The 23674-nt window shown below is 37.1% G+C and overlaps 3 protein-coding genes across 3 annotated transcripts; all 3 read left to right on the top strand.

Moving 5' to 3' along the window:
- The first annotated feature begins 9588 nt into the window (after positions 1-9588).
- On the top strand, positions 9589-15120 carry LOC141656237 (uncharacterized). Its single transcript, XM_074463069.1, has 5 exons — positions 9589-9679; positions 9800-9847; positions 13921-14064; positions 14429-14502; positions 14709-15120. The coding sequence occupies exons 3-5, from the start codon at positions 13921-13923 to the stop codon at positions 14836-14838; spliced, it is 348 nt and encodes a 115-aa protein (XP_074319170.1). The 5' UTR covers positions 9589-9679; positions 9800-9847; the 3' UTR covers positions 14839-15120.
- Positions 15121-16766: 1646 nt separating this feature from the next.
- Positions 16767-17683, top strand: LOC141657824 (uncharacterized). Its single transcript, XM_074465169.1, has 3 exons — positions 16767-16866; positions 17011-17111; positions 17268-17683. Exons 2-3 carry the CDS (start codon positions 17018-17020, stop codon positions 17414-17416), a joined length of 243 nt encoding a protein of 80 aa, XP_074321270.1. The 5' UTR covers positions 16767-16866; positions 17011-17017; the 3' UTR covers positions 17417-17683.
- Positions 17684-21715: 4032 nt separating this feature from the next.
- On the top strand, positions 21716-22990 carry LOC141655732 (mRNA export factor GLE1-like). Its single transcript, XM_074462796.1, has one exon. The coding sequence runs from the start codon at positions 21716-21718 to the stop codon at positions 22988-22990; it is 1275 nt and encodes a 424-aa protein (XP_074318897.1).
- Positions 22991-23674: the final 684 nt, after the last annotated feature.

Here is a 23674-nt window from a genome sequence, read left to right as displayed (position 1 = left end):
GTTTTGTTCCTGCTTCGGTTAGTTGGTTGATGTGAAAAAGGAGAGTGTGATTAAACTACTGGTATTGAGTTTGAATTGTGGGGCCTTTGTGCCGAGTTACGTTTGCGGTCCAGTGAGACCATGATTATTGAGTTACTTGAGTTTGAGATCGGAATTTAGATGGAAGATGACGGTGTTCTCAGGTGATTATTTAGTTGTTATACAAGTGTGTTCTCAGGTAGTTATTAATTATAATTAGTTGGTTAAGTAATGATGAGTTAAACTTCGGGACGAAGTTTATTTTTAGGAGGGCAGAATGTAACATTCCGTATTTATTATGTTTAATTGAAGTGTCAAAAGCGTGTGTTAACCGTGTTAGAAATGCGTGACGTCCGTAAGTACGATATGCTATACCCTTCCGAGGTTTAGTACGGGAGCGAACTTCGGGACGAAGTTCATTTTAAGGGGGGAAGACTGTAATACCCCGTATTTTTATATAATAAATTAAACGGATATTAGTATATATTAATTATTATACATTTTATATTACTAATTATATCGGGTTAATTGTTGAGTCGATAATTACGTAAATTATTTTAATTAACTCGCGTTGTATCGATATAAGCTAATTGAGACGGGTTTATAAGGAATTCGAATTGTGAGCTAACCCTTGATAAGTTGGCCCATTAACTGTTCAGCCCAATTAAACCCTAAAGCCCAACCCTAACCCTAAACCTAACCCTAATAGTACCTCAACCGCCTCCCTCCTCTCAGATTCACTCAACCCGCCTCCCTCACTTCACCATATCCAATCTCCACCTTCACGCAATTTGAGAGGGAGAGAGAGTGTCTGGGTGGTGACGGCGCAGCTAGGAAGACCTAAGGGCGGTTGTCGGCGGCCGTGGTCAACCCTGGCGGCTGTTATAGTGGCGGAAAAGGTATGAGTTCACCCCTCCTCCTCTGTTTTCCCATTTCTGTCGGGCTTTTGGTTGTTATTTCGTGGCTAGGGGAGGTGTTTATGGTGGTTGTGGATGGGGTATATGGGTAGTGGGGTGTGTGGCGAGTGACATGGTGGTGGTTAGGGTGAGTGTGGGTGGTGGAAATGGCGGCAGGAGGCTTTGTCGACTGAGACTTTCAAAACGGGTCTGGTTATTGGTTTTCAGGCGGGTTTTAAATGGTTAGGATTGGGTGGTGCCAACGTCGACTAGGGGGAGGTCGACGAGGTGGTGACAGGGTAGTTGGAACCTCCGTGTGTCAGGCAAGGCCACGGTGGTGGTGGGGCACATGGGGAGTCGTGTCTGGGTCGTGGGTGCGGGTAAAAATCGGGAAGGAGTCAAGGGGTTTTGCGGGGTTGTGGTCTGCGTCAGGGGGTGTTGGTGACCGTGGTCAGACTCGCCGGCCTGAGTCGACCACGGTGGTTAGGGCCAGTGGGGTCCAGGACAGTTGGGGGACCACGGTGGCAGGATGTGGCGGCGGCCACTGCTGGTGGTTGCAGCCGGTCATGGGTAAGGGTATTTGGGGCCGAGTTGAAATGGGTTATAAAACTTTGTTTCAAGTTCGTAATTTGAGTCGGGATTGTTGAATTGTTTATGTTTGATTCGGGTTTGTCTTAAATCGTTTAATTCATTAAATTAATTATTTAACTTAATTCCCGAGTCATTTAAATTAATTATTTAATTCTATTCCCGAGTTATTTAAATAATTTAAGACGGGTTTTGAGTCGGGTTGTTGAGTTGTTCAAATTAATTAATTCGGGTATTCTTAATCACATAATTCGTTAATCCTTTAATTATCATTTGATTTTAGTTCCGAGTTATTAAAATAAAATAATAATTAATCATAATTAATTATTTTGAGTCGGGTTTGTTTAAAATGGAAAGTTACTATAACGGGAAAGTTTCTATTTTGAGAGATTTCTATATTTAGTAGTTAGTAATTATAAATATTATAATTGTTCTAGGTGACGGATTCGTGAAGGATCGATAATCAAATTCATTGCTTTATTTTCGGACCGCTTAATCGCTTAATTGGATTTCCGGCACTTTGAGGTAGGGAAATACACTAGTCCTATTATCGTTATTGATCGAATTGTGTTGACTTGTTTCATGGTGGTTGAATTACGTTACCATTTATATTCGGGAAGGTGATTGATTGATTTGATCGTATTGAGTATGATATCACAACATCGGGTAAACGGCATGACTTTATGATTTATCGGTTCGTGATTTATATACATATTGCATTGCATTAATTATCGTTGAGCATTTCATATGCATTGGAGTTGGAGGATGATGTGGTGGTGACGATGTTGAGATACGATGTGATGTTGTGATAAGGCCCAGACGGGTTCTGCAGGACTTGCCCTGGTGTCCTCAGTATTGGTGGCGCAGATCGGCTTGGTCGATATATAGTCTATGGGATCGGTATGGTGGGCGTGCCCGGGATATGAGATGTGTGTGATGAGTTGAGATGGAGACGGAGGTGACGGAGTATCATGCATATCATATTTTATTGTTTTATTGTTTTCCCTACTCAACCTCGTGGTTGACCCTGTGTATTCGTGAACACCTGTGATGAACCATTTTATGGGGAGCAGACTTGACAGGTTTAAGAGATAGGGACGGGATTTGGATGGGCGTGAGACACTTTGGATCAGACGACTTAATAACTAGATCATCATCTAGAAGACTTCACTTTTATTTATGTCAGTTCTTGTAATTTAATTAGAAAAGAGAATTTGTAATAATTAAGTTAAAATATTATATAAATTGCCTTGGAGTTTAATTTGTTATTCACTACCTCGGGAAACCGAGATGGTAACAGTCCGTTTTATTAGAGAATGTCTTGACGAGGACTTCTTTTATAAACCGGGGTGTTACAAAGTGGTATCAGAGCGAACGATCCTCAGGCCTAAACCAATGAGCCCAATGAACATAGGATGTGTCTAAATAAAATGAACCCCGGGATAGAACTGTTAGGAGCACACTACGGTAAGGTATGAGTTAGGGGCCCCCTCACACCGAACCAGTGGTCCTCTCAGTTGAACCGGAAACCATGAGTGTATACGAGAGAAAAGGTAGAATAGTTGCCTAAGGTTGAACCTGAAATTCATATATCGTTGCCAAAGTATTAACTGATTTATATATTGATTATCGCCTAAAAGAGTTTATGTATATTTTTGAGACCCATATATTCTAACCATTCTGCAGGACAACGCTACGGTAAGTATTTTGTTTGAATGATGTGTTAATAGTGACTAAGTAATATGCGGTTATGTGATCCCAAAGCCATGCTAGTATAGTCTTGTGATAGTAATTAGAAACACTATCGAATTTCATGTTTATAGCCATAACAATCGTGATTTAGATATACGGAGTAGATCGAGATAAGAAGGGATTCTATGGGGAAGATGTTACGAATTGTACAGTGTGAGGTTTAAGTTAGGATGAATTAGTATCGATAGTATAGTTATAAGAATTGGAACATAGAAAATGAATAACTTAGTGATAAAATTCGTTCTGGTTGGTGTTACCCTTTAATTGACCTTACTACCATTTCTTTTCTGTTTATTGCCTATCAACGAATTTTTTTTTTTGGGAAATAGCCTCGTGAGTTAGTGATCATTTGACGTTGGTTTCATGCTTATATGATATACGGGTTAGAGTTAATAAATATTTAGTGAGCTGTGGTTAGGAAGTTCTTGTGCAGTGATGTTTGACCCACGATTCTATAAAAGAAAATCCTCATTTAAATTGTGTTAATAATTCTCGCATAATTCCAACTCCACCGATCATAAAATTCACATGTGTTTTCAAATTGATTAGCCACGAAAAATCATGATGTTTCAATATTAAATAATAAATTTTGCAAACTGACCCAAGTTTTGAACTAATAGCTGTCACATGTTTGTTTGGACCAACTAAGTTGTAAAGTTCTTTAAAAATGGAATTCTTATGCTTTAGACCTAATTATTTTTCCCCTGCGTTTTCAATCCTCCGTGTTTTATAAAAGTAATATGAAACAAGTTTTAATCGAACAATTATTTATTCGTGATTTTTGGAAGTTACAACGTGAATCAAAACATTTAAAATGTGCGTCTATGTCGAAATTGCATACGATTGTTTGATTAATTCATGAGTCTTAGTAATGTGAATTTATAATGTTTTATATGACGGTAGTAGCACGCATGTTCAGTAGTTATGTATCTTAACAAGTGATAAAAATTAAAACTTAGTTGATAACATTGTTGGCATGATAGTATGAGTAAAATTGAATAAGCTTACTTAAATTGATTTCTAATCAAGGGTGAAATATGTTATACGAGTCCAGTTGTTTGCATATTTTATACACATTTGGCATGTTATAATATTTTATATCATATTTGCATAGTGGTCGGATATATATGAATAATAAAACTATATTGTCGTACCTAAGTAAAATTGATGGCGTTAAAAGCTAAGGTGATTGTTCTAATATACTCGCATGAATGATTATAATAATTATGTTTAAATGTTTACACATGGATGGTAGTAATGATCGTGTCGAAATGTCCACCCATATAGGATGTCATCCGAGTTTAAAGACTTTCATGTGAGTCGGTGTGCCTATAGTATATTTATTACCTTCATTTCATTAAATTATTTCAGTTAAACCTAAACCTATAACACGATAATAAACGGTGTTGTTGTTTCTTATTGGATATATTCGTTATTACATTGTCATAAAATGCTAAAATGATTTTTGCAATTGTAGCACGACATTTGACATATCTAGATTCTCGAGTCGTTACTATCAATTATATTTTAATAAAGATTGTTTATGATAATTATATTAGCAATTATAATGGGATAACCCTTTAATGATTCACATGATATGCATTGGTTCCAATAATAGTCGTTATAGCTACGTTTAATTGAGTCGTGAATATAACTGAGTAAAGAAGTGCAACTAAAATCCTGATGATTGAGGTAATAGTCGTTCATTATTAAAGATAGGACTGAAATGAATAAGATGAACCTGTAAATTACAATATATGAGTCGACACCTAAGCTTGTTTTGTTTAAAGGAATTGAATTAAGTTTATCTGATTTTAGGTTTCGTAGTAAACTGTAAGTGGATTCTATGACGGCTCTGTTATAAGATTATGTTAAGAAAATTATTCACCGTACAGTATGAAAGTAAAAGTTTGAAAATGAAGTTAAATTTTGTCATGTGAGTATAAATTCGAAATGAGATTTCCAGCCAGTGTCTGATTGTATGGTTCATGATATTTGCTAGTCTGGAGGAATGAAACTAGAACGGAGTCACAAGTAGTGGGTTAATTTAGTCATATGGTTCGTTCATATAGCGAATTGGTGGGTGTGGTAATTACGAATGTCCAAACGGGAAATGTAACGTGGTGATTTAAGTGAGTTGTGTGTCAACATGGTACGTTAATATTAGCATGACAGGTAACGAATATTTGTAAAATTGGTGTAGTTAAATACATTAATCCTTTATGTCATTGTGTTGGGTGCAGTTTAAATATAGTTAATACCAAGAACGAAATTTTATGCATGATAGTCTTGTATGTTAACTTTCCAATGTCGTTTGTTTACTCGCTTGTTTGACTCGACCAATAAGTTTGTAAAAATTTGCCAAGCAATGTGCTTTCGTCATTCATGAATAAATACCAAACCTTTTGTTATGAGGATTAAGAATAATTCTATAATAATAAGTCTTAAACTGGTTGTCTTCATTTTATTGGTGATTCGTGTCTTGAACCAATTTGAACAATTATGTAAATGAAAATCAGACTGGACCTATTAGGTTATAAATTTTCATAAATCGATTTAGTAAGTTTGACCCTAATTCACACGTGTGAATCTTTTATCCTCTTTCGGTGGTTAGCGTAGTTGGAGAACTTTTGTTATAATAATAAAGGTTACGAGGACGTAACCATGTTTTTAGTTGGGTAGGATTGTAAATCTTGATGCTTAATTTGCACTTGTTTGTAGATTATAGTTGACCAAGTTGACGTTTAGTTGTGGGGTACCTATACAAATGAGTTATATATGTTTTGTTCCTGCTTCGGTTAGTTGGTTGATGTGAAAAAGGAGAGTGTGATTAAACTACTGGTATTGAGTTTGAATTGTGGGGCCTTTGTGCCGAGTTACGTTTGCGGTCCAGTGAGACCATGATTATTGAGTTACTTGAGTTTGAGATCGGAATTTAGATGGAAGATGACGGTGTTCTCAGGTGATTATTTAGTTGTTATACAAGTGTGTTCTCAGGTAGTTATTAATTATAATTAGTTGGTTAAGTAATGATGAGTTAAACTTCGGGACGAAGTTTATTTTTAGGAGGGCAGAATGTAACATTCCGTATTTATTATGTTTAATTGAAGTGTCAAAAGCGTGTGTTAACCGTGTTAGAAATGCGTGACGTCCGTAAGTACGATATGCTATACCCTTCTGAGGTTTGGGTACGGGAGCGAACTTCGGGACGAAGTTCATTTTAAGGGGGGAAGACTGTAATACCCCGTATTTTTATATAATAAATTAAACGGATATTAGTATATATTAATTATTATACATTTTATATTACTAATTATATCGGGTTAATTGTTGAGTCGATAATTACGTAAATTATTTTAATTAACTCGCGTTGTATCGATATAAGCTAATTGAGACGGGTTTATAAGGAATTCGAATTGTGAGCTAACCCAGTAAGTTGGCCCATTAACTGTTCAGCCCAATTAAACCCTAAAGCCCAACCCTAACCCTAAACCTAACCCTAATAGTACCTCAACCGCCTCCCTCCTCTCAGATTCACTCAACCCGCCTCCCTCACTTCACCATATCCAATCTCCACCTTCACGCAATTTGAGAGGGAGAGAGAGTGTCTGGGTGGTGACGGCGCAGCTAGGAAGACCTAAGGGCGGTTGTCGGCGGCCGTGGTCAACCCTGGCGGCTGTTATAGTGGCGGAAAAGGTATGAGTTCACCCCTCCTCCTCTGTTTTCCCATTTCTGTCGGGCTTTTGGTTGTTATTTCGTGGCTAGGGGAGGTGTTTATGGTGGTTGTGGATGGGGTATATGGGTAGTGGGGGTGTGTGGCGAGTGACATGGTGGTGGTTAGGGTGAGTGTGGGTGGTGGAAATGGCGGCAGGAGGCTTTGTCGACTGAGACTTTCAAAACGGGTCTGGTTATTGGTTTTCAGGCGGGTTTTAAATGGTTAGGATTGGGTGGTGCCAACGTCGACTAGGGGGAGGTCGACGAGGTGGTGACAGGGTAGTTGGAACCTCCGTGTGTCGTGCAAGGCCACGGTGGTGGTGGGGCACATGGGGAGTCGTGTGCGGGTCGTGGGTGCGGGTAAAAATCGAAGGAGTCAAGGGGTTTTGCGGGGTTGTGGTCTGCGTCAGGGGGTGTTGGTGACCGTGGTCAGACTCGCCGGCCTGAGTCGACCACGGTGGTTAGGGCCAGTGGGGTCCAGGACAGTTGGGGGACCACGGTGGCAGTGGCGGCGACCACTGCTGGTGGTTGCAGCCGGTCATGGGTAAGGGTATTTGGGGCCGAGTTGAAATGGGTTATAAAACTTTGTTTCAAGTTCGTAATTTGAGTCGGGATTGTTGAATTGTTTATGTTTGATTCGGGTTTGTCTTAAATCGTTTAATTCATTAAATTAATTATTTAACTTAATTCCCGAGTCATTTAAATTAATTATTTAATTCTATTCCCGAGTTATTTAAATAATTTAAGACGGGTTTTGAGTCGGGTTGTTGAGTTGTTCAAATTAATTAATTCGGGTATTCTTAATCACATAATTCGTTAATCCTTTAATTATCATTTGATTTTAGTTCCGAGTTATTAAAATAAAATAATAATTAATCATAATTAATTATTCTGAGTCGGGTTTGTTTAAAATGGAAAGTTACTATAACGGGAAAGTTTCTATTTTGAGAGATTTCTATATTTAGTAGTTAGTAATTATAAATATTATAATTGTTCTAGGTGACGGATTCGTGAAGGATCGATAATCAAATTCATTGCTTTATTTCTGGACTGCTTAACTGCTTAATTGGATTTTTGGCACTTTGAGGTAGGGAAATACACTAGTCCTATTATCGTTATTGATCGAATTGTGTTGACTTGTTTCATGGTGGTTGAATTACGTTACCATTTATATTCGGGAAGGTGATTGATTGATTTGATCGTATTGAGTATGATATCACAACATCGGGTAACTGGCATGACTTTATGATTTATCGTTGATGATTTATATACATATTGCATTGCATTAATTCTTGTTGAGCATTTCATATGCATTGGAGTTGGAGGATGATGTGGTGGTGACGATGTTGAGATACGATGTGATGTTGTGATAAGGCCCGGGCGGGTTCTCGCAGACTTGCCCTGGTGTCCTCACTGTTGGAGCGCAGATCGGCTTGGTCGATATATAGTCTAGGGGATCGGTATGGTGGGCGTTCGGGATATGAGATGTGTGTGATGAGTTGAGATGGAGACGGAGGTGACGGAGTATCATGCATATCATATTTTATTGTTTTATTGTTTTCCCTACTCAACCTCGTGGTTGACCCTGTGTATTCGTGAACACCGGTGATGAACCGTTTTTATGGGAGCAGACTTGACAGGTTTAAGAGAGATAGGACGGGAGATTTGGATGGGCGTGAGACACCGGATCGACGACTTAGTAACTAGATCATCATCTAGAAGACTTCACTTTTATTTATGTCAGTTCTTGTAATTTAATTAGAAAAGAGAATTTGTAATAATTAAGTTAAAATATTATATAAATTGCCTTGGAGTTTAATTTGTTATTCACTACTTCGGGAAACCGAGATGGTAACAGTCCGTTTTATTAGAGAATGTCTTGACGAGGACTTCTTTTATAAACCGGGGTGTTACACTTATTGTTGTAACAGAAGCAAGAAAGAACAAATAAAAGAACAATAAAGAAACAAACGCACAGATTTACGTGGTTCACAACGGTGTGTTTGCTACGTCCACAGGGCAGAAGGGAGAGAGTTTTATTAATATGTGAGGAGTTTTCAGATTACAAATTCAGACGGTATGACTGCTAGGTAGAGGCTTAAATAGTTTATATAATACTCCCTTCGTCCTGGTCAATTGTTGTCCTTTCGTTTTGGCACAAAGACCAAGGAAAAAGGAAAATGCCAATAACTAAATGACAAGTGGAACAAATTGAATGAGAATGATTAAATTACTCATCAAGTTCATTCTTAAAATAGAAAGGATAACAAATGACTGAGACACCCCAAAATGAAAAAAGACAACAAATGACCGGGACAGAGGGAGTACTCTCTAAGACCTAATACAGAATGACCTAATAAAGGCCAAGACAGACCTAGCCCAATAACAGCAAGACCCCCGCATAGTCGTTTAAACGACGACTAACAGAATCAAGCACATACCCAACACTTATCATAACATAGCATGGTTTAAATAAATAGACTTACCTTGAGAATGAGAATCGAACCCAACTTTATAGCTAGAGCACAAGAACTCTTATCTCGCTAGCCCTTGACCCCTTGTTATCGTATAAAATCGTCCTAGACAATGCCACTGTTACGGGTGTTTTTTTACCATAAATCCGTCAATAAATATCTGACTCTGGTACCCATTTGGCGCGCAAACACTTCACCATTTTCAGCAGCTTCATCCCCAAATTGCGATTTCCACAGGTTATTTTCTTCCACACTCTCCGATTCTACCTCTTACATTAATCGCATCTTCGATTTTAATTCGCTATATTCTTGCGCCACACTCCTCAAATTAATACTCAGTCGGATTTAATTTTGCAGTTCACCGATAATTCTCGCGGTTTACGAACAACCTTTCCGCCATTCGAGGTTATTTCTACTTTCTCTCTTCATTTACGAACAATTTCGATTGATTTACTTGTAATTTGATATTGCTATGCTGTTGAATTTAATCGTTTAAACCGAAAATCGCACTTTCTCGTAGTCGAATACTCGAATTATGTGATTTATGTTACGGAATGATAATTGTGCAATTAATCTTGAATTTAATTTGATTTTGTTTCATTTAGGTTTTCGGATACGTTTACTTTGATCATCTGTGAATTAGGAGTTAATTGAGCTGAATTAGCACATTATTGAGGTTGATAACAGTTTCTAGGGGTGAATTTCACGGAGTTGTAGAAAATCGCAGCAGTATGTAGTGTCGAAATATATTATCCAGGAACATGATTACTGAACTAATTGTATATTGTTTGTCAGTCAAGTTAAACGATTGGTGAATTATATTGTTTGAAGCTTATTATTAGAGTCGTTTAGCGACAAATTAATTTTGTGCTGCATAGATGTGTCATTCAATGTGGAATCTAGCTTTGTTTTTGTGAAAACGATTGTTCGTTCAAAATTCAAACTCGATACAGTACTAATGCTTGATTCAGGCTTTGTTTGTTTGTCACTTGGTTACTCTTGAAGCGGAATACTTTGTTTTGCCGAATTTTGAATGTGGTTTAAGCTGTGCATTATCTAATTTTGCTATATACAGTACTCTATATTTGATTGTTGTAATAAAAAAGGATATGAAAACTGTGACTTGATTTTCTTAGAATGAGGTACAACTAAAGGAGTTGATGTTTTACACACGCTATTGACGGATATTGACAGCTAAATCCTGTGAGTTACATGAACTTAATAACGAATTTTAGAGAATGGACTATGTTAATCACTCATGTCATGAAGCTCACGTCAATTGTTTGTGTTTCAGCACTTTCAAAATGGTCGCTATGTTGCTTAATGTGAGAATTTCACAGAATTTGTACCTGTGAATTCCTCTATTGAAGTTATGTTATAGAATCTCTAGTTTGTGTAATACTTGAACGCAAGTGTCTGGCATTGATATTTAGTTTAGGTTGAACTTTGTTGAAGCTGTTTGGTTTTGAATTTGATATGAAGTTAGATTTGGAAAGATTGTTGTATTGTTTTTCTGCACCATTATCGAATAGTAGTCTCTCCATGATAAATTAGCTAATTTGGAATGCAATAGATGAGAGAGACAGATTAGGCATTTGAATACCGGACGAGGCGCAACATTATATGTTGCTCTGAAAATCAGCATTTGAATGCAATGAAGCATGAAAGTGGAATGCTGCATACCTAAAACCTTTGAAGAGTATTATCTCCCATGCTTTTCCTTTTAAGCCACCAACTAGAAGTAGAAATTTATGTAGGAGTACCCACATGATGTCTAGAGTGTAGTATAATAGCGAGTTTAGGAGTTCGACAAGTTGCTCTAGTTGTTTCCTTATATTTTTCTAATGTCTTGAGTACTGCTCCTGAGTACTGCAAACTGGTATTGCCTCCAATTAAGAATGCATGCTTTGAGGCTTTGAGCAGGACGGTCCAATTAAGAATGTGTGTATTTGTATGATTTTGAAGCACTCTTTGTTAGTTTTAAGACCGACAGAATAAGTGAAAACCCTTGTGTGCTTCCATATGGCTGCAATTTTCCACTGTCGGTATCAGTTGTTAATATTTGCCTTCACTTCACATAGCAGCTTGTCCGTCAGTCATTGCTGGTCCTCACACATTACTAAGACACTATCCGGCATACAATTCGGACATAAGACCTTTCATTTTAAGCAAAAAATTATGAGTGTTTTTCATAAAATAGCCGAGTCCCAATACTTGTGCTTCTAGCTGTGTCTGAGTAACATAGTCAAATATGTCTGCCTATATTATTGATTGACGACTGTGACTAACTGATTGTAGTAATAAAAGGAATGAATCAAGCAAATGTTGATATCTGGATATGAAAACTGTAACTAATTGATTTTCTTAGAATGAGTACAGCTAAATGAGTTCATGTTTCCCACACACGATTGACAGATATTGATGGCTAAATCCTGTGAATTAAATGAAGTAAATAAAGAATTTTAGAGAATGGCTGTTTGACCAAGTGCAATGACTGGACTGTCTGTTAATTACTCATGTCATGAAGCTAAATTATTTGTGTTTCAGCTCCTTCAAAATGGTCGTTATGTTGCTTAATGTGAGAATTTCGAAGAATTTGTACCTGTGCTTTACCCTTGTGGAATTATGTTTTAAGGATCTCTAGTTTGTATATGGCTTGAACTTCAGTGTTTCAGTGTTTGGCAGTGCCATTTAGTTTAGGTTGAACTTTGCAGAAGCTGTTTGGTTTTGAATTTTGATATGAAGGTAGATTAGGAAAACTACCCGTATTGTTTTCCTGCACTTTAGTCCGATACTAAGCTCTTCATGATTAATTGTTTCTTTTGGAATGTGTTAAGAGTCCATGTCCGTTGGAGGTTATATCTATGAGGCCGTCAATAGAAAATGATTCCTTGAACTCAAGATAGATTTATAGCTAGTGAGTTAAGTAGGAAAACCATGAACAAGAGACCGGGAAAAATATTTCGTTATTGGCAGAGCCGAAGTGGGTAAGTCAGTATTCATTATGAAATTGAAGGGGGGATACAAATACACGTCATACTAGTTACCTATACGTAAGGAACATACTATGTTTGGTTCTGTCTAGCTAGTGACCATAAATACATTTTGAGCTCTTGAGTACAACTGGTAAAACAATCAACATGTCTGGTAACTGGTAGCCTTTACACATTCATATGCTTGAGCTTAAGTGAACAACCAGGAGCTGTTATTTTATAGTTTCACTTGTACATTTAATTTCACTCTTTAGATTTGCTGGATTTTGATCTGAATCTACATTATGTGTCATATATATAGTTATGGCTGTGCTTCATACTCCTGTATATATGCTATTGGAATTTGGGGTGGGGAAACTAGCTCGATAGAACAAGGTGCTCCATGGAAGCCCATATAAGACATGGGACATTTGGAATCACTTGGTGGTGTCTAGAGAAAAAGTTGTCTACCGAACGCGACTGTTTCCATCTAGAAATTCTAGGCTGGTGACTGTTTTATCAATTCATAGGAATATAGATAGTTTTTTTTCACACTTGATACCTGCTGAGACTGTGTTCTTTGTGATAAAACATGTATCAAACATATCCGAGCCCCTTCTTTAAGTCTATCGTACTCAGTTGCCAATAGAGCTGGGTCAGTCGCTACCAGGCTGGCTTTGGTCATGATAGCCTTTTCATATGTCCTTTAGTTATGAATTATGAAAACAACACCATATCCTGCTTTGAAATCATCATTAGAATGCAAGAAGCTTGGGAATGGGATGCGGCATACCTAAAACCTTGGAAGAGTATTATCTGCTATGCTCTCCCTGTTAAACCGCTGACCTTGAAGAACTTTATCTAGGAGAATGGAGAACCCGCAGAGGTCTGGGATTGTATAGCATAATAGAGTCTAGGGCGAGATAAGCTGCTCTAATTGTTTCTATAAGTTTTGCGAAGTCATGATTTCTGCAAAGTAGGGTAATCAATTGTGCTACTGATTTTGAATGATGTCAAACCATTGCTCTTTTTTAAAGTTAGTTGTGTATTTTATGATTCTGAATCACCCTTTGTTAGTCCCAAGACTGAGAGCCCCTCTCAGCTTCCACTTGGCTGCAATTGCCACAGCCAGCGTCCATTGTTAATTATTGCCTTCACTTCACATATACGGAGTATATTTTTATTCCTTCAGTTATTGTTGTTATATAGCATATACTCCGTAAATGTTACTGTCACACTTCATACTCGGACATAAGACACTTCATTTTAAGCAAAGTATATGTATGTTTTTTCATAAACAAAGCCAGTCCAAACACTTAGACACTCACCATGTCTGATACTTCTAGTTCTGCATGCATATGGAAATTTTTGACAACTTGCATATGCAGAATCGTTATCGTCATGGAAAATAAAGATGCTCATGTAGTAAAGAAACGCAAGATTGAGGGTTAGTTAAGGATTGTTGTTAAACTCTCCATTATCTGACTCCTTGAAAACTGGTGCTAGATGGAGCATGACAGCAGAGAAGACCGAAATGAAACAAATGAAGAAAACATGGAAGAAGAAACTGAGATGAACTTTTCTGGATCCGAGGAAATGAATCGTGGTGTTGAGCACATTCTTGAGAAAGTTGAGGCATTCAATCAACTGGTAAAGTTGCTTGAAGAACTTGCTCTGTGTTGCCTTTATAGAAAACCATAGTAAAAACAGTCTCCATGGAGACGGTCTCATATTAATGTAACGTGAGACCAACCTGATTAATCAAAAGACCTTCCCATATACTGATATGCCCAATAATTAACAAATAGTAATTTGAATTAACTACCCCATTATGTGGGAGTATGAGACGAGACAGTCTTGGTATAATCTTATCGTGATACCATCTCATATAAGAATTTATGCAAACCTTATGTTTGACAATTAGGTTGTTGGGTATTATAACAATTTGTTTTTTTGGGAATAAAGCAATACTTGCACATTAAATCATCTGACTGAAGATAATTACTTTCAACAGGTTTCTGAGATGCTGGATTCTGGAAAGGCACACTTCAATAAGCTAAATCAGGATTTTGAAGAGCGAGTTCTAATGTAAGCTTCAAAAAGTTAACAATCATCCTTGTATGTGACGGTCTCAAAAATCCTTATATACGCCCATTCAGTACATGGTTTGATTTCAAATGTAAGAGCGTCTCATATAATATTTTGTGGAGAGGCATTATAACCAGTGAGACTTCATTTACATCAGTTGTGAAGCTTATTTGATTGCACTTTCTTGTTTTTATATTGTCGGACAGGATCCACAAGGAGCAGATGGAGAAATGGCAAGATGAGATTAAGGGGCTCAGGATGATCGATGAAGCAAATGAGGAACTGTATGCTCGGCTCAACAATGTTAAATCCCTACTTCAGTCGGTGAAAATTTAAAGTTACCGAAGACATCAAGTATAAGTACGCTTTTTACTGCTGCATTTTGCATGAGAACTTATAGATGCTGTTCAATGATACAAGACGATATCTCTTAGACTAGACTACTTGATCCTAATTCACATGTTACTTTGGCTGCAATTGTTGGCAGAGGTGAATGTTTAAGTACACGACTCGGTTATTTTTGAAAAAGTTCTATATTCATTCACAAATGAATTGCCGAATTATTGTGTTATGTCGAAGGAGTTGCATGTCCAGGTATTACCAATTGATTACTGCAAATGACTTGTGTGATTACTCATTAAGGTGTGAATGGTGCAATCACCAAAGCAGTTGCTACCTGCTAGTGTCGATATCTGTCGGCGTATAGATGACACTTGACTCTTGAGAGGTTAATCTGTGTTTTCGCCAGAATAACAGGGTCGTTTAGTCGACCCAAGTCGCCAAATTTCTTGCATTTATCTTTCTTATATGTCTGAGTGAGAGAACACAAACCTGAGCATTTAATTGTAAAATTTGATCAAATCTCAAACTTAAGCTTTGCTTCACTCCACAAATATTTTTTGTTTAGCTCAACATTACACTCAAGCACTTAACTCGAGCGTGGCTGTAACTCCTGTAAGTTATATTACTTGAGAAGAAGAGAACTACTTTTACCTATAAAACCGTCTTACTCAATTACTCCAATATATTCCCAATCCCCCCACAACGACCCCCACGGCTCCACACAACAGCCGCAGTTAAAATTACCGAAATTACTCAACTTGTGCGTGGTTTTGGGCAAATTAGGTCCAGACTATAAGAAATTGACGAAATTAATGGATTATGTGCAAAATTACGAGTACTTCGTATTATTTTCTTGATTTATTCGCTGTTGACTTTTTGTTGATGAATTAAAAAAGCAGCTGTGATTTTGTTTCTCGATTATATTAGATTAAGGAATTAAATTAACGAATTGACGTGTTTGCCTGTTTGGGGATGAGAGGGGTATTTTGAATTTACGTAAAAGTGTGGAAGATAGTAATTGGGTCGTACTTTTTAACATACAGATTTTACTCTTTCACTTGCGTGCACCCTTAATTTCCCCCCTTCCCTTATCTCCCTTCCCCACCAACACCAAAATTCGTTCAACACCCCTTGCTCCGTCAGTCAGTAGCCGCCCGATGTTGCTCCGGCCAGCCCTATGCTCCGTCAGTATTAGCAATACATGTAAGCTTGTATAAATGGAACTTAGATAAGGAGATACACTAATCGGTGAAGTTAAAGGTGTTTGATTTAGCAACAAATTAAAGAAACACAAAATCAAACTGCGCAAGCATTACATATAAATTATTGATAATAGCTCAAATGCATATTTGATCAGCATCAAACATCACTAAATGATACAACCCAACTTTAATGGTGCGATTGCGAACAATGCCAGAATAAAATCACAGAAGAAGGGTAATTAAAGAGGTAAACATTAGATTTTTCTATCACGTGCCCACATGATAAGGAGTTAATTAAGGAAAGTATTACACCAATATATCATGAGATGAATTATGAACTCATAATTACCACAGTTAGAGGATTATTGGTGTAATACTTTCCTTAATTGGCTCCTTATCATGTGCCCAAAAACCCTTGATAAATAAGTAAACACTAATTTCATTAATTGATAACCATTAATTGGAGTATTATAATCTATTGTTCAAGTTTATAGGGCAATTAGATTCAATTTTAGGGGAAAAAAGGCAAATGTAAAGAGTCATTTGATTAGGTTTAGGAAGAAGGTATAATAATATGAAAAATTTATGAAAAAATGTACGTGAAAGAGTAAAATCGATATGCAAATGAGTCGATAGTAATTTATCACGATTGAGTTCTAATTTATTAGCCCATTTCTCATATTTGGCCCATAATATCGCACAAATTAAGACTAGCATAATTCACCACCTTCATTTCTCTCTTTTCACAATCCCGTCACCTGGTCTCACCATCTTCTCTCTCATCGAATTTTGCCCTAATTTTATCCCCAATTATCTCACGGTAAGTTTTCTCTATTTCATTCTTAATTGCACTCTAATTCGATTAATTAAACCTAATTTTCTTACAACAATCGATCTTTTCACCCATATTTCGCATCGATTGACGTATAATTGTTGTAATTTGGGCGTAATTTCAAATTCATAGCTCAACAATGGCGGCGAAGTACATCGTCGGATCGCTTGCTGGATCCTTTGTGATTGCATATGTTTGCGACAATCTGATGGCTGATCGGAAGATTTTCGGAGGTAGAATACTCAAATTACTCGTTAAAATTCTTCAATTTTGTCAATTTTAGGGGAATATTTGTAAAAACGTAGATTTTCTTCAGTTTTATCAAATTTAGGGAAATTTATGTAGATCTTATGATTTTGATATTAATGAGAGGTGAAATTTGTGTTTAGGAACGACCCCGTCGACGGTATCAAACAAGGAATGGTTTGCGGAAACGGATAAGAAATTCCAGGCGTGGCCGCGAACTGCTGGTCCACCTGTGGTTATGAATCCTATCAGTCGCCAGAACTTTATCATCAAAACTACTGATGATTCTTGAAGGTTTTACCTCTGTGGTTTGTTGATGATACTCTTAATTATTACGGAGTCCGTGTTGTTTGTTTTGGTATTCGAGAAAAATAAATGATGAACAATCACATTGTAGCATTATTGTTTGGAGAATATGAAGGAGCCTTTGTTATGGTTCAGAATGATTGTTTTGTGAAACATTATGGTCGAGAAATTAGGTTCTTTTTGCTGTAGACAATTTGCGTATAAAGTTTTGTATTGGATATAAATTGACGTGTCGGGAGACACATTTTAATTCTGTGTTGCTTTCTGGCGATTTTAACATTTTACAGCTTTGCTAATTTGACATCATGAACGGGTTCTATTATATGTGCGCATAGCTCGATAGTTAATAGCTTGATTTTGTTGTTCGATTGATATTTTTCTCATGTTTAGAACTTATGATTGAAGACAAGTTGGAAGTAGTTATGATTAGGGTATGGGCAATGGGACTGTATATTGTAGAGGAGCGGCTTGAAAATGTGGCATGAAAATTGTTTTCATTGCTCGTCTGCAATGGCATATTGGCATTCTCGGTAAATGCCACATTTACTTTGATGAACTCTGTTGGCTCAAGAGTGGCCAATCTGTGCCCAACATTTGTGTTTGTGATGGATTGGGATTTGTGATGAGGGTATTCGAAAAACAAGCTGCTGCTTATGGTTCGTCAGCTGCCAAGGATTGCACTTTTGGGTTTGGTAACTTTCAATTCCATTGCCAGGCGCTTATAATTTGAGGTGTTTGGCCTTTTGCTGTTTACCAAACTACGAAGGCCGTCTTGTTTAATAATGATAGGGAAGCTCTTTGCAGATATTGATTTAGGAAAAATAGATGCTCATTGCAGATATTGATTTAGGAAAAACAGATATTGATTTAGGAAAAATAGATGCTCATTGCAGATATTGATTTAGGAAAAATAGATGCTCATTTCGGATATTGATTTATTCTAGTTCTAGGATGGCGCTGCTTATCAGTGATTTATGTCCTATTCCCATCTTTCAACAATTTCAGCTAGAAGTGTTTAGTGTTTCGTATTAGATTTTAAGGTAATGTATCACATGCTAGTGGTCTATGTTTTATTTTCTATTTTGCATTTTAGTCTTGGCGAATGGTCTGTGTGGGAGGTGTTTTTAGCGTTGTTAGGCTTAAGGGAAGCTATTACCGTTTTTCTATTTTATTTTTCAAGCTTGCTGCATCTTTAAACGTGAGGCAGTGGCTGAGAAATTCTTTTTAAGGCTAGAAAAATTTAGATGATGTATTTTTCTACGAGGGGCATGTTGCAATGTTGCCTCTTCTATCTCTTTGCGTGACAGTCCCTCTCCTAAAAAGCCTCAGCATTTCCTTTAAAATAAATTTACAGTTAGGATTGGGGAAGATTGAAGGGGTCTCCTTGATTTGTTGTTGGAAACTATTGGCAGTTTCAGTATCATGTATATACCGGCAGTGTCCTCTTTAGCAGAGAAACTGTTCATTGTCTGGAAATTTCATTGATGAACTCACAAACTTATTGTTGTACCCTATGTACGGTTTTATGCTTCAGGAGTTCAGGATGATTGGTATGTGAAACATTAAGGTCGATATTTGGGTTGTTTTTGTTATGGGCAACTGCGGTGTGGTTGTATTTGGATATAAATCGAAGTGTTTGGAGACACATTTTATGCGTGTTATTTTGTGTTAGTTTGACATTTTACAGTGTCGTTATTTGAAATCTTGAGTTTGTTTTTCTGTACGACGTTTGTGTGACAACTGACAACTGTTAAATGCATGACTTCTATTATATGTATGCTTAGTTCGATAATTTGATCCTGTTGTTCGATTGAATATTTTGCTCCTGGTTATAACTTGTAAGTGAAGACAAGTTGGAATTAGTTATGAATACGGTATGAGCAATGAGATTCTTGTGTACTGTGGAGGGGTGGCATGAAAATCAGTTTTCGCTGCTCTTCAATGTTATTTTTTTTAATGCAATAACTAACTACTTTGATGAGATATGTTTGCCTGAGAGTTTCCAATCTGTACTCGAAATTTGTCATTGTGTGGGATGTTTGCTTTGGCAGAGGATGAGCTGAGCCTATTTGAAGGACGAGCTGGCGGGTTCATCAAATTAGGCCTGGACGGGACATTGCAAGACAGAAAAATAAGTTAATTTTTTTTTTTTAAAAAATAAAAAAAAAATACACGAAATGGGCTGGACGAAGAACATTTTCTTCCAAAACCAGGCCCAGACAAAAAAGTTCTTCGTCCAGAATGGGCCTTGGACGAAGAACATTTTCGCCCAGACAAAAAAGTTTGCTTTAAGTTACATCGTGTATTTATGTGCTCTTTGTGTTAACTCTGTGTTAGTATCTAAAATCCGAAAATCAATTTTAACCTTAATATGTGATCTGCCAAATTGCCTATGCTCCTTGGTTGTTCATGTGACATTATTCAAGGCATACGATTGGAAGAATTAGTAATGCTCTAAATGAAGTGTTTTTGTTGGTTTAAACGGTCTCAGACACGAATATATGTTATGTTCATATCCATAAACATGATTCTGGGTTGCAGAGGTGAAGCTAGGAGAGCTAGCGTTGGTCCGATTAGACATGGCAAACATGCTGTGTTGATAGTGCTCTGGTCAGTCATTTTTAGATACGCACTACTGCACTAGTTGGGTCATTTGGGGGGTTAACCTGAATGAGTTCGCTCATTTTTGGATGCGCACTTATTGGGTCATTTTGGGAATTAACCAGTTCGAGTTGGGTCATTTTCAGGTCGGGTTAATTAGGTTTTATTATTTGATTTTTCTGGTATCAAACAAGTCAGAGGTCATTTAGGATCAGCCCTAGTCAGCTCTTCCAGGTTTTCGTGAGAGCTCTCTGGGATATGGGATCCGGGTACGAACTGCAACATACAGTTTTAGCAATAAGAGGATTATACATCTGATGTACATACTACCTCCAATTCTATAGTTTTTGAGCATTATAATAAAGTTTTTGAGTTTTGTTTTAAAGTTTTTGAGTTTCACTATGAAGTTTCTGAATTTATTCACTTAAATATTAAGCTCTAAAAAATTACAATAAAACTCAAAAATATTACATATTAATATATAGTTAAATTTTAGTTTTGACGGAAAAAATATTAAAATCTAACATATAAACTTTAATATGCTCAAAAAAATACACATATGTTCGAAAACAAATAAAGTTTGAGGTAATAAGCTCAAAAAAAATACTTATATGCACAAAAAATAAAAAAGTTGGATGTAGTACATCCGATGTAGGATCCTTTTTCTCCAGTGCATACTACAGAGGTGCAGTTGGAGCAATGTTAGTATACGACAATCATTTGATCACATTGCAAGATGGCTAGAGGAATTAAGGAATCAGGCCGATAAGAACATTGCGATCATGCTCATTGGCTTCTCTACGAGCAGTGCCAACCGAAGATGCAAAGGAGACATCGGCTCTAGATTCCACTAATGTCGAGACTGCTTACTTGACTGTTTTGACTGAGATATACCGTTCAGTCAGTAAGAAGACTCTCTTAGCCAATGGTGATTTGGACGCTACTGGCAGGCGCTTCTCTTCTTAAGGGAACTCAGATTATTGTTCCGGGTCCTGAGACAGATAATCAAGCAAAAGAGAGTTGATATTACATTGAAATTAGGTTGTGTTGGTATACTGGTATAGATACAGAAAACTCCATCGGAGTCTTGATGCCATAAGTGAGGCGGGATTAGCCGGTCTAATGGCACAATGACTGAGATCAAGACGTGACAATTAATTTAATTTCAAATTGAAGACGAAAACCTTAATACCATGGTCTGGTTTATCAACCGTTGGTATACTAGTATGTAAAACTTAATTTTTTTAAAACATTTTTTTTTTTTTTTTTTTTTTTTTTGCGTTTGTTTAAAACTAAGAATTCCTATAAATAATATCCTACATTGAGGCGGGATTAGCCGTTCAAATGCCACAATGACCGAGATCAAGACGTGACGATTTAATTTCAGATTCAAGACGGAAATCCAAAAGGCCAAAAGAGTGTGATGAATTTTAAAACTTATTTTTTTTTTTGTTTTGCGTTTGTTTAAAGCTAAGAATTCCTTTTTTTCCTAATATCGTAAATTGATATTAGTAAACTGTAATATTATTAGGATTTGGAATAAGTTTTTAAAAGGATTTAGCTTCCTAATTACGCTGAAATTAGGAAACCGTCTTATTTAGTTTCCTAATTACGCTGAAATACTATAATCAGATTTACACACCATCAATAATATCGATCGCTTTTTACGAGAACAATATCATCAATGGCGGAAATTGCGTTTCTGGAGATGACATATCAGCACAATCTTAGGGTTACAGAAGAATTAAGGAATCAAGTAACCTCATTAACGGCAGAGTTGATCGCCGAAAAGGAGAAATATACCTCGGCTATTCTTCGAGAGGTGAAAGCAATTGAAGCGATCCGAGAATGCGAAGTAAAGCTCGACATTCATTATCAGCGTAAGATAGGGGAAACTCTTGATAATCATTTGATTGTCATCCGAAGGGATTATGAAGAGAAATTCCGTCAACTGAAAATGAAAGAAGAAGATGTGGCAAGACGTGAATCTGCAATAATAGCAGAAGAAATAAAAGCTGCAGCGGAAGCAGAAAGAGCTAAAAAAGCTGCAGCGGAAGCAGAAAGAGCTAAAGAAGCTGCAGCGGAAATAGAAAGAGCTAAAAAAGCTGCAGCGGAAGCAAAAAGAGTTAAAGAAGCTGCAGCGGAAGCAGAAAGAGCTAAAGAAGCGGAAAATGCTCTGATGTATGATGAGGAGTTGTTGCGGGGCATTGTGCGGCTAATTAGACAAATAAGCGGATCAGTAGAAAACGTAAGGTCTAAAACAAGGGACATTTTGAGAACGTTGAATAACAGTAATGTTCCTCAATCTGTGACAATAGCAATTTTCGCAAAGAAGGTTATCTCACTATATGAGACGAGAAAATCAGACTCTGATGTCTTCGCGTGTGGCCGTGTGATAGTTAATGTTAGTGTACAGGTGCCGGCTGTGATGAGCTCCGTTCTGGCCGAGTTTCATAAAGAATGTATGTATACTGTTCCGAAACATATAACCTACTCAAAGGCGGCCTTTGAAACAGAAGAAAGATATTTCAAAGCGATTGGCTTTCGAGAAAAAAATGGGAAATTGGAGACAATGGACAAGTATCTGGAACGTTTGGAATCGTGGATGAAACTATACGGGGCCTTAATTCAAACGGAAGGTCACCGTTTGGAATACGGTTGGACTTGGCTTGCGCGGTTTTTGAATACGTTGCCTGTTAATGTATTCACGGCCTCCGCCCTCACGGCTTTCCTAGAAATGGCAGGATTTGCACTTGATGAGAAATATAAGGATCAATTCCGGAAGGTATTAACTGCGATATCAAGGGAGTTTGTGCAGAAACTAAAGGCGAGTCGAAACCAAGGAATTAATCCGGTTGTGATGAGGCTTGAAGATTATATCAAATCAAATAAATTCCTTGTAGAACCAGAAGGAATGCGCCTTAGAATCTCTTTGTCATCAAATAATGCTTATTTGTAATCACTTGATCATTTGTTTTTAATTGTAGATATATGTATTTCTGTTGATTTATTTATTTGTATTTTCCTCGGTGTGGATGCATACCGAATTCAATTTCCAATAATTTTGATATCAATATCAATGATTAGTATTCTAATTTCATTACGATCTGTAAAGAAGACTCTGACTCAGCTAACACAAAGTCAGCTGGTGACAACTAAGTATTCGTTTCAATTGCCATGGCAAATTCTGGGATTCAGCCCTTAACTTAGAATCATTGACTGAAAATAGAGTTAGTTGATTAGTGCTCTTAGTCATGCACTCAGGCACGATAGTCATGCACTCAGGCACGATGGTGATCATCAAGAATACGGCTTCATGACAAATGGTTCACAACAGCTTGCTGATGGCTAAGAAGCAATAGCTCTTGAAGATGGAATCTTTTGATCGGACAAGCAAAGAGAAGCTTCCATTTTCAAGGTGATTCTCTTGAACTTTCTGTGAAATGATATATGAAGTTAGTTTTCGGCAAGAAGATAAGCTATTTTATTACGGAGTACATCTCCTAGGGCAATAAACTTAAAGAAAGACAATGAACACCAATATATAGGGTTGGCAATTTCAGAAACTGATGAATAATAGTAGTCGAGAATCGAGATAGATCAGATCGATTGTTTAAAGCCATCATATTTATTCATAACTGAA

Source organism: Silene latifolia, chromosome 5, assembly GCF_048544455.1.
Source record: "Silene latifolia isolate original U9 population chromosome 5, ASM4854445v1, whole genome shotgun sequence".
Lineage (NCBI taxonomy): Eukaryota > Viridiplantae > Streptophyta > Magnoliopsida > Caryophyllales > Caryophyllaceae > Silene > Silene latifolia.
Note: the sequence above shows the minus strand (reverse complement) of the source record. Positions and strands in the feature narration are given on the sequence as shown.

Bases quoted from the DNA above. Each gene is read 5' to 3' on its own strand.
- LOC141656237 (XM_074463069.1), top strand. From the start codon at position 13,921: ATGGAGCATGACAGCAGAGAAGACCGAAATGAAACAAATGAAGAAAAC. The intron at 14,065-14,428 runs GTAAAGTTGCTT...TACTTTCAACAG, and splicing joins TTGAGGCATTCAATCAACTG to GTTTCTGAGATGCTGGATTC. The intron at 14,503-14,708 runs GTAAGCTTCAAA...ATTGTCGGACAG, and splicing joins TTTGAAGAGCGAGTTCTAAT to GATCCACAAGGAGCAGATGG.
- LOC141657824 (XM_074465169.1), top strand. From the start codon at position 17,018: ATGGCGGCGAAGTACATCGTCGGATCGCTTGCTGGATCCTTTGTGATT. The intron at 17,112-17,267 runs GTAGAATACTCA...ATTTGTGTTTAG, and splicing joins TGATCGGAAGATTTTCGGAG to GAACGACCCCGTCGACGGTA.
- LOC141655732 (XM_074462796.1), top strand. From the start codon at position 21,716: ATGGCGGAAATTGCGTTTCTGGAGATGACATATCAGCACAATCTTAGG.